General features: G+C 36.2%; 2 protein-coding genes across 2 annotated transcripts; both read right to left on the reverse strand.

Annotated features, from left to right (window-relative positions):
- Positions 1-244: 244 nt before the first annotated feature.
- On the reverse strand, positions 245-1,171 carry LOC106843508 (olfactory receptor 2J3-like). The gene has a single exon (XM_014860540.3). It carries the CDS (start codon positions 1,169-1,171, stop codon positions 245-247), a length of 927 nt encoding a protein of 308 aa, XP_014716026.3.
- Positions 1,172-10,692: 9,521 nt separating this feature from the next.
- Positions 10,693-11,625, reverse strand: LOC106843469 (olfactory receptor 2J3-like). Its single transcript, XM_014860501.2, has one exon. It carries the CDS (start codon positions 11,623-11,625, stop codon positions 10,693-10,695), a length of 933 nt encoding a protein of 310 aa, XP_014715987.2.
- Positions 11,626-11,912: the final 287 nt, after the last annotated feature.

The following is an 11,912-nucleotide window of genomic DNA, read 5'->3' on the forward strand; positions in this document are numbered from 1 at the left end:
ATTATTAACGTTTGATCTTGATTTTCTGTGGCTGTTTTCTCCATTAGAGAGTGATTGATATTTTGGCAAACTGTTTCATTCAAAACTGTTACCAAGATCTCTGTGACTTTTTGAGAGTACATGCTCAATAAGTGCTCACAGAGTCAGTGAATGAAAGACTGGTTGATGAATGGGTGGATGGATGAATCACTGATGATGAGATGCTCCATTATACTGTTAATGTCACAAGTACATGGATTCACTCTCACCACATTAGTCTCTTTACTGCCACTTTTACATCTTTGTTTCTGAGGGTGTAGATGAGAGGGTTGAGGCTCGGTGTGACAACAGTGTAAAAGAGGGCAATGAACTTGCCTTGATCTTGAGAATTTCCTGATGGTGGCTGCAGATATATGCACATGGCTGGAATGTAAAAGAGGGATACAACCGTAAGATGGGCTCCACACGTCCCGAAGACTTTCTGACGTCCAGTTGTTGACTGCATCCTCAGCACAGCCCGGGCAATGGCACCGTAGGAGATGAGAATGAGGATGAGAGGTATGAGAACAAAAATAGAGCTCGTGACCAGAAGGGTTAGCTCATTAGCATGGGTATCAACACATGACAGTCGGAGCAGTGCTGGAACTTCACAGAAGAAGTGGTCTACTTGGCGATGCCCACACAGGGGTACCCAGAAGGTAAATGAGAAATGAAGGGCTGAGTTGGTAAAGCCACTTACCCAAGAAGCTACAGCTAGAAGATAGCAGAAATGAGAGTTCATGAGGACAGTGTAATGCAAGGGTCTACATACAGCTACGTATCGGTCATAGGACATGACCACCAGTAGCACAGATTCTGTGGTTCCCAGTGCAAGGAAAAAGTAAAGTTGAATCATGCAACCAGCATAAGAGATGGTTTTCTCTGGGCCCCAGAGGTTGACCAGCAACTGAGGGATGGCACTGGTGGTGTAGCAGAGATCCAGAAAAGAGAGGTTTGAGAGGAAGAAGTACATGGGAGTGTGGAGATGGGAGTCCACGTGTGACAAGATAATGATGAACAGGTTACCTATCAATGTCATCACATAAAACATTAAGACAACCACGAAGAGAACTACTTCAAAATGAGGCCAATTAGAAAAACCCAGTAGAACAAAGTAGCTTTCAAAACTTGCATTGATTTTTTCCATTATCATTCACTTCTTGGTACCTGAGGAAAGAATCACACACACTCAAAGAAAGTAAGGAAAAGCTCCAAGAATCATAGGGACAAGGAAAAGAAACAGAAACCAGCTTGAAGGGCCTACCACTGTTCAATTCTAGGACATTTTGTGTATTAAGATAAACTATGATATTAATGAGTTGGAAGAAATTAGACTCTACAAGCTCATATGGACATAAAAGAAGAATAAATAGTGGAGAAGAGAAAGTTATCCCTCTTGGTAGATCCTAATTTAAATAAATAGAACGAACTGTGGAGTAAGAAAAATATAAATGGATGCTCCAAACAAGTAAATGAAAATATGATGAGAAAAAGGATATTTACATACTCTAAAATATCTCCCCTCGAATTACTTGTTGAATACAAAATGAAAAGTACTAAACTTTACCATAGAAAAACCTGGGGTATGTCACCCTAGCCAAGCATCCAATGTTAACATCACAAATGTTGACACAAACCAACATCACGCCTACTGATATGATGCTCTGAACAGGACATAAAGTCACTTCAGTGAGATTCCTGCCAAAAATGCATAGGTTGATTCTAATAATGAAGACACATGAGACAGACTCAAATTGAGACTAGTTGGACAACACAGCCATGATCTACTCTTCAAAAATATCAAATTCAATGAATTTCAAGTGGTTAAGGAAGTGGTTCAGATTAAAGAAGACCAAAGAGATTTGATATCTAAATGAGTGATCCTGGACTGGGACAACAATAGCCATTGACAACATTATTGAGACAATTGGAGAAATTTGAATCTGGACTATGGGTCAGATTTGTATTGTATGCATACTAAATTTTCTAATTCCCTTAATTATGCACTAGTTATGTAAAATAACCTCCTTGTTCTTAGAAAACAAACATTGAAGTATTTAGGGGTAAAGGCACATGTCTTCAACATACTCTCAAATGGTCCAGAAAAAGCAATGATAAGTAGATGGATACATAGATAGATAGGTAGGTAGATAGATAAATGATAGATGATAGAATAGAATAAATCTTTTTAGGAGAAAGGAAACTATTGCTGGATCTAGTTAACGGTAGTTCTTTGTCTCACTTTTGCAAATTTTCTGTACATTTTAAATTTTACCAGAGTAAAAAGTTACAAAAGGTAAATATGAAATAAAACATTTTTCACTTTTGTATTTCATCCAGATATTTTCCCTGTTATGGAAAAATAATTTCGCAACTGTCGAATTCTTCTCATTCATGCCAGAGTGACATCTGGGTAAATAGTAACTTGAGAAGATTCTACTGTAAGCACAGGAGAAAATTTCCATGGAACAAATCATCTAGTTTTAAACAAATAGCTTTAGTTTTCTCTTCAGGGTATTTGCATTTTGTGACTAGGGAAGACAGAATAACTGCAATCCCGGTAATCTCACAGATAGGTGAAAAAGCATGATGAACAATATCAAATTTGTTAGTGATAGCGAAATGTTAATATACAGTGAAAATATTGAGCTTCAATTAAATATTCCTATAGAAAGAATCTAATCTTCTGATTTGTTTACTTGCACTCACAGATTATTTCTAAACTGAAAACTAAGATACAAATAGAGATACAAAAAAGAGGAACACAGACACCTACACATCAACTTATGGATATTCATGCTATGAACAAAGCTGAAAACCTTAGTTCAGAAGAATAGATCTGTGAAATAGACTGGGGAGAAGAGAGACAGAACACTTCCTAAAGGACAAATAAATATAATTGAATTTGAAAAGCGAAATTTTTAGGAAATGGAAAGTATACATTCATTGAGAGAGCAAAGAAGGAAGAGAGGATGGAGGAAAATGGAGAGTAACCTAACTATGGTGCTTAAAGTTGAAAGTGTGTATATGTGTATCACGGGGCTGGGAAGCCTGAAACACAGAACCTGAAGAAGGTTTCTACATTATTTCTTTTTTTCTAGGGCAATAACTGAAATAGTGTTTAAATTCTGAGCATAATTTATAATTTGGACATACATGTTTATTCTCCTACATATAGAAGAACTCGAAATTTTTACAGAAGCTGTTAAATGTCTATCATTTACTATACTGTGCCTAGTGGATATTGTGTTTCTATTTTGTTAAAAAACGAAGTACATTTCCTAAATAGTTATAACTTGTAGGTTATTCTTTTCTCTTGTCGATTTTCAGTCTTTCATAGGAACGATTAACACTACCCCTTGTGATATAGCTATCGTGACAAGGCACAGTAACCCACCATTTAAATATCCCTCCTTCTCTCTTTGACTACTTTGCCTCATTCAGCTTTGCACACCACTTCTGCTTCCCTGTTTCCACAGCCAATTCTTTCTCTCACAATTCCTAATAAGCTATGGCGAGAAAGAAATCACAGAACAGCCTTCTGTGGTTACCTCTTTTGGGTCTCTTAATTGCTCACGTCCTATAACTAACTCCTGAAAAGATGTTAGTAGTAGCTATTTGGTTGAGATTCAGCAGGAAAGTTAGAAACAGTTTCACCCCAAGACTGTAAGACTGATTCAGGCCTTTTAACCCTTAATCATTAACTAGTTGTTACCCTAACATAGACTACTTTCTATAGCTGAGAAACCAGCCAGGATAATCAGATAGTGCAATGCTTAAAAAGAACATTTTTTATAATTAAACAACAATTTAATGTAATTATTTAACTATGTAAGAAGAGTACCTATAAAGATGTAAAGAACTTTACAAAATATCTTCAAACAAGAGGCAGTATTTAAGAAAGGACAAACTTGAAAGGAGATTTTTCTCCCCAGGGCTAAGGTTCAGACCTCATCAAAGAAGGTTTGGTTACAGTCCACTGGCTGGTGTATAAGCTCGCTCTGGCTATATCAAAAAATAACAATGGTCAAATAGTACATCATAAAGGTTATTGAACTTAAGAGTTCACAGTCATTTGAGGGATAATGAAAAAGTCCCAAGATTCTTTTCAATTTCACTACAATGGGATTTAATACCTCTTGAGAAATAGGAATCCAAATGTTGTTGCTTCTTCTGATGCAGATATAATTTTCTTCTTCCTTATATGGTCACCTGAATTAGTACAATAACTAAAACAAAGTGACAGTTGTGAGATATCTTCATCTGTCGCATGACTCATCCTTCAGCATTTTTATAGAAGTTAGAAATGGGTATGACATAAGGGACAAAAAAAATTATCAGATATAAGTAGAGAAAATGTAGGAACTTTACAATTTCATTTTCTTTTTATTGGAAGAGAGGGAAAAAAGGCCTTATCAAAGGTTGCTTTTATGAGCTATGAAATGAACTATTGCCACTCTTTTTTTGAAATAAAACATTATGGAGGAAAAGTTGTCGGCCATGAGTCCACTTTCGTTGCCTTTATATCTCTGGCCAACTTATATTTATACTAGAGTAGTCCTTTTATACTCTTACCTAATGGTTACTATAACTCAGACAACTCCTTTCACTTCTGTCCTCCCTATGTCTGTCCACATTCCCTGTAGTACTTGTCTTCCTAATCTATGTTCTCATTTGTTGTGGGCCAATCTGATCTCTGGTTTTCATCTCCTTGAAATCACTAACATAAATGGCCGACTACACCATATATTCTGGTTTACTACATCAATTTAGGAAAGAAGAATTTGAAAATTACTATAATTTTCATTACTACAGAAGAGTCCTGTGTCTACCAAAAAGATATGGTTTTAGCTGGAAGGAGGAACTCATGAGAGCATTCAGTGTATCCCAAGGGATGGACTCGTTTTCCTAGAGCAAGTGGAGACTTGGTGTAAACAAGAGAAAAATGTGACTAGCTTCCCTTGTCTGGGGCCATTGGGAGATTAAATCCCAAAGTGGCAGTTATTGCCCTTCCATGAGTTGTCCTAGTTAGAACAGTTTTTGAAGAATACCTTCAACCTTATACTGCACTTTTGTTCTAGGATAAAATGAATCTATAGATCAACCATCACTAATAAAATTGCATTCAGCTGTGTTTATAGAGAAGAGAATGTATTGTCTTGAATTATCTGGAATTTCTTCCCTAATTCCTCATCATGCTATTGGCCAAACTTGACAAATAACTTGTCAAAGATAGTCTAATTTAGGGGGAAAGGGAAGCATGAAACATTTTTAAAAATGGCAGGCATAAAGACATAGTCGTATATCTTTGCCTTATTAATTTGAGCTGTGTCTGCCTGACATCTCTAAAATTCAAGTCCAAGTTTAGCCACTCAAAAGGATTGAAAGTAAACTTTGAAGACTATTCCAACAGCTATTTAGAATTTAACTACCAAAACTCTGAAAATTTAACAAAACTGTTTAATATTTTTCAAAACGTTTTCAAGAATAATTTCCATCCGTATCTTGTGAAGAGTTTTGCCATAATATGTAAACAAACAAAATCAGCTGTGATTGCTAGTCTACATCCAATATTTGACTTGCTGCTTTTAAAAACGAATTACCTCATGAGTTTATACTTAATGAACATTTTTAACTTGTTACATTGTTTCTAGCTAGTATATTCCATTTGTAGCAAACAAAATCTTGGTATGGAAATCATGTTACAATAAGACTACATTTTAAAAATTGTAATTGCTTTTATTGAAGCAACATTGGTTTTTTAACATTATATAAATTTCAAGTGTACATATTTATATTTCGATTTCTATGTAGACTACATCATGTTCATCACCCAAAGATTAAGTACCATTGGTTACTGAACACATAAGCCCTATTTGGCCCTCATTCCTCCCTCTTCCCCTCTGGTAATCACCAATCCAATCTCTGTGTCTATGTGTTGGTTTATTGTTGTTGTTTTTATCTTCCTCTTATGAGTGAAATCATGTGGTATTTGACTTTCTCCATCTGACTTACTTTTCTTAGCCTAATACCCTCAGGATCCATTCATATTGTCACAAATGTGAAGATTTCATCTTTCTTATAACTGAGTAGTCTTCCATTGTATATATACACCATTTCTTCTTTATCCCTTCATCCATTGATGGCCAGTTAGATTGTTTCCAATTCTTGGGTACTATGAGTAATGCTGCAATGAACCTAGAGGAGCATGTATCTTTTCAACCTAGTGTTTCATGTTCTTTTGATAAATACCCAGAAGTGGAATAGCTGGATCATATAGTTATTGCATTCTAAGTTTTTTGAGGAATCCTCATACTGTTTTACATATATATACTACTGGGTATATATCAGAAGGAAATGGAAACAGATATCAAACAGATATATGAACCTCATATTGATTGCAGCATTATTCACAATAGTCAAGGCATGAAAACAACTTAAGTGTTCACCTACAGACTGAATGGATGAAGAAGAGGTGGTACATACCATATGTAGTATATATGGAATAATGGAATATTATTCATCCATGAAAAAGAATGAAATGTTGCCTTTTGTAACAGTACAGATGGACCTTGAGGGCACTACACAGAGTGAAATGTGAGACAGAGAAAGACAAATACTGTGTGTTCTCACCTGTATGAGAAATCCAAAAAGTCAAACTTATAAGAAACAGTGAAGAGGGGCCAGCTCTGTGGCTGAGTGGTTAAGTTCGCACACTCCGTTGCAGCAGCCCAGGGTTCGGATCCTGGGTGTGGACATGGCACCATTCGTCAGGCCACATTGAGGTGGTGTCCCACATCCCACAACTAGAAGGACCTGCAACTAAGATATACAACTGTGTACAGGGGGGATTGGGGGAGATAAAGCAGAAAAAAAATGGATTGGTAATAGTTGTTAGTCCAGGTGCCAATGTTTGAAAGAAAAAAAAAGGAAGATTGGCAACAGTTGTTAGCCCAGGTGCCAATCTTAAAAAAAAAAAAGAAAAAGAAAAAAATTAAAAAAAGAAATAGCAAAGAGAATAGAGGTTGCCAGTGGCCACAGTTGGGAGAAATGGGGAAATATTGGTCAAATGGTATAAACTCCCAGCTATAAGTAGAATAAATTCTGGCAATCAAATTTACACATGGTGATTATAATTAACAATAGTGTGTTATATGCTTGAAAGTTGCTAAGAGAGTAAATCGTAAACATTCTTTCAACAGAAAAAGAAATTGTAATTATGTGAGGGGATGGATGTTGGATGTGTTACCTAATAATATCGTGGTCATCATTTTGCAACATAGACATACATAAATCATCACATTGTGCACCTTAAATTTACAAATGTTGTATGTCAGTAATATCACAATAAAGCTGAGGGAAAATACAAAATAAAAATTAATAAAGCTAGTGGATGAAAGTTAAATGAAAAGCAGAATTCTATCCGATTTCAACATTCTCCCCACAAGGTACTTATGGACTACTGAGGGAAACAGTCACTTCATAGCAGAGAAGCCTGGTGGACACCATGTTAAACAAGTGTTCTGGGTCAATATCACCAGTAATGGAATAGAGAAACACTATGCACTTTTTAATAAGCTGCACTCAGGAGGACACAATACCACTTCTGTGACACTACTGTCAAAAATGAATAATTTAAGTATGCATAAACACCAGACACAGCTAAATTGAAAGAATCATACATAATAAATGGCCTGTACTCTTCAAAAATGTTAAGTTCTTTAAAGATAAAGACTGAGAACTTGTTCCATATTAAACAACAGAGAAACGGTTCCAGATTAAAGGACACTAAGAGACATAACACTAAATCCAATTTGTGATCCTGGATTAGATCATTTTTTTAGGATATATCCCAAGGGCACTTGGGGTAGGTGTGCATTATACTCTGTCATATTTCAGAAAAAAATTTAAAATGCATATTAATATTATATTATCATAGACAGAAAAGGAAAGCAGCCATGGTAAAATGTCAACATTTGTGAAATCTGGTGAAGATCTACATTAAGTCTTTGTATGATTTTTCTTTCCTGAAAATCTTTTCATTGTTGAATTGTACGCGCAATATCGTAGACTTGAATTGAAAACTTATGATGTTTGGAATCACTTGATGTTGTCATAACATATGGTAACCAGTCACTTTCCAGTCTCACATTTGTAAAATAGACATAGAAGATGTGAACCTGACGCCAACAGAAGCACAGAGAATGAGTGTATCTGGGCTGGGTGCCAGAGCTAGTTTCTGTGATTACCTGCATGACATATTTGTGCCAACAATCCTGTATCGCTGAGATACAAGAGGAGAAGACAACTGAGCATGTGTATAAGGAATCTGCTGCACAGGATGATGTATAAGATGAAGTGGACAAAGATTGGGAGACATCTGTCTGAATGAGGAGGAGAAATTTACTGAGGTAAAGAGGCAGCTGCTGCTTCAGTGTGTTTAACCTCCATTCTCAGCTGGGAAAAGACTAGCTTCATTCTTAGTTTTTCAATAAAGTGGCTGGTAACCCAAATTCGTGTGTGCTGTGTAAATACCAGTTCACCACATGTTGATTTAAGGTTTAGGGTTAGCAATGGGAGGATCTTGGGCTTCTAGCTTACTTTGGGTGCTCTTGACCATAAGAAGGGAACTTAGAGCTAAAAATCCATTGTCATTACCCTGATTTTGTCACGGTCAAATTGCATAAGCTTAGACAAGTCATATGTCTTCTTCCCTGTAGTTTGCTCATGTACAAAGTGAGAAAAACTTATTCCTATCATACTACCTGTGCTCAAATTGCATAACATTCATGTAATCAGTTTGAAATGTACAAAATAATGCAAACAATAATATCTGTGTTGAGAGTTGGGGGAATTTTGGTAACTGATATTTGTTTTAGCTTACAAATTAAATAGAATATCATGCTATTGTGGCTAGGGGTCAACATCATGTAGGCTATAATTATAGTATTGTAAAAAATAGTCTACACATGTAAAAGAACATGTATACATTTGCAAAGCAGAAAAGGAAAAAAGAGAATGGGAAATTAAAAAGTTCTTTTTAAAAAGTTAGATACTGAGAGACTACAATACTACATAAGGTGCCCCCAACAATTAAATGTCCATAGTGCAGAATGGGTCAGAGAATTAAGCTATGTTTTTTAAACTTTTTGTAAGCTTTTCTTGTTGTGTGATGATTCACTATATGCAGTTCCAGTTATTTAGTAAAAGTTCTTCTATATACATGACTCTTGGTTCTTTGTTTCTTGGACATTAGGTTAAGGAATTAAATACATCCCATACTGTTGTTTATGCCCAGCTACAGATAAAGGAAGAATCACAGACGCACAAAGGAGAAGACACAGTCAGCAGGATCGGTGTAATCACAAGCCACACAGGAAACTGAGGGGAAGTTTTGAGATGTGTTTTTCATTTTAATAGTTTAGGAAATCGGGTTTGAATCAATCATATCTAAACTTTAAAGGCCTCAAAAGCTACAACTGACATATGGGTTACCATACAAAACTCAAGTGTTGCCAAGATTTTGCTTTATATTTAATCACTCTTTATCCATTATTCCACTCCAGCTGAATATGGCTGCCAGTTTAAAGTGTCATATACCTAGTACAGTTATTTCAGATGGAGACAGTTGGCAATAATATAGGTAACAAAATCATTACTTTTATTAAAAAAAATCTACTTCCTGATTTGGAAAATATATAAGCTGATTTTCATAATGCACTTCCTAACCTCAAACATTCAAATAAAATCAAGCTTAAAAAGAAATAAAAAGCTAGTATCTTTCATTCAGCTTTTATCATAAAATTTTTCCAAATATAGTTTCAGGTAACTCTTTCAAACACTCACTGGATTTATCAGGTCGTTTTCAGAGCCCAGTGCTCTTTCTGCCTTAGATATACTTTATTGCCCCTTAGGTGATGCCGGTGCTCCAAGAACTTAACTTTATCCAACTCACCTAACCTATAATATCCATTACTTTACAAGCTATATATCACAGCTTCACAAGTTGTTTCCACCTCCTATATTTCTTACTGCCTTGAAAAAAGAGAAACATGAGAGCTAACTTCTGCTGCTTTTCTTGCTATGATTCATAAATCTTATTTTCTTACTATTGTTAATGAAATATTAGAGGCTACAGACCAAAGATTCTCTCAATATTAACTACTATTCAAAATATCATAAGTGATGGAGAAAAGATTTAAGTTATTTCACTGTGTTGTTAACTAAACCAAAGAATGAAGAAAAACTTTATGATGAGTTCTGTCTTAAAAGCAAGAAGTCAAAAGACTTATTCTAGATTTTTTTTAAATTAAGAATATCTTTCCATAAGAATTACAGCTGCTCTTTTATCAATATTTACAACAAGTTCCATGCCTCATTTTCAATTCAGAAAAGGATACTTCTCATTTATTGTGTTTGTGCCACTGAACAAATTTATTATTGATGTTTGATCTTGATGTTCTGTGGCTGTTTTCTCCATTAGAGAGTGATTGATATTTTGGCAAACTGTTTAATTCAAAACTGTTACCAAGATCTCTGTGACTTTGTGAGAGTACATGCTCAATAAGTGCTGATAGAGTGAGTGAATGACAGACTGGTTGATGAATGGGTGGATGGATGAATCACTGGTGAAGAGATGCTTCACTATACTGTTAATGTCACAAGTATATGGGTTCAATCGCACCCCATTAGTCTCTTTACTGCCACTTTTACATCTTTGTTTCTGAGGGTGTAGATGAGAGGGTTGAGGCTCGGTGTGACAACAGTGTAAAAGAGGGCAATGAACTTGCCTTGATCTTGAGAATTTCCTGATGGTGGCTGCAGATATATGCACATGATTGGAATGTAAAAGAGGGATACAACCGTAAGATGGGCTCCACACGTCCCGAAGACTTTCTGAAGGCCAGTTGTTGACTGCATCCTCAGCACAGCCCGGGTAATGGCACCGTAGGAGATGAGAATGAGGATGAGAGGTATAAGAACAAAAGTAGAGCTCGTGACCAGGAGGGTCAGCTCATTAGTATGGGTATCAACACATGACAGTCGGAGCAGTGCTGGAACTTCACAGAAGAAGTGGTCCACTTGGCGATGCCCACACAGGGGTACCCAGAAGGTAAATGGGAAATGAAGGGCTGAGTTGGTAAAGCCACTTACCCAAGAAGCTACAGCTAGCAGATAGCAGAAACGTGGGTTCATGAGGACAGTGTAATGCAAGGGTCTACATACAGCTACGTATCGGTCATAGGACATCACCACCAGTAGCACACACTCTGTGGTTCCCAGTGCAAGAAAAAAGTAAAGTTGAATCATGCAACCGGCGTAAGAGATGGTTTTCTCTGGGCCCCAGAGGTTGACCAGCAACTGAGGGATGGCACTGGTGGTGTAGCAGAGATCCAGAAAAGAGAGGTTTGAGAGGAAGAAGTACATGGGAGTGTGGAGATGGGAGTCCAGGTGTGACAAGATAATGATGAACAGGTTGCCTATCAATGTTGTCACATAAAACATTAAGATAACCACAAAGAGAACTATTTCAAAATGAGGCCAATTAGAAAAACCCAGTAGAACAAAGTAGTTTTCAAAACTTGCATTGATTTTTTCCATTGTCATTCTCTTCTTGTTACCTGAGGAAAGAAGCACACACACTCAAAAAAAAGTAAGGAAATGCTCCAAGAATCATAGGGACATAAAAAAGAAACAGAAATCAGTTTGAAGGGCCTACCAGTCTTCAATTCTATGACATTTTGTGTATTAAGAGAAACTATGATACTAATGAATTGAAAGAAATTAGAAGCTGCAAGCTCATATGGACAATTAAAAGAAGAATAAATAGTGGAGAAGAGAAAGTTATTCCTCTTGGTAGGATTCTAATTTAAACATATAGAAGAAACTGTGGA

The sequence above is a fragment of the Equus asinus genome, chromosome 8 (genome assembly GCF_041296235.1).
Source record: "Equus asinus isolate D_3611 breed Donkey chromosome 8, EquAss-T2T_v2, whole genome shotgun sequence".
In the NCBI taxonomy this organism is placed as follows: Eukaryota; Metazoa; Chordata; class Mammalia; order Perissodactyla; family Equidae; genus Equus; species Equus asinus.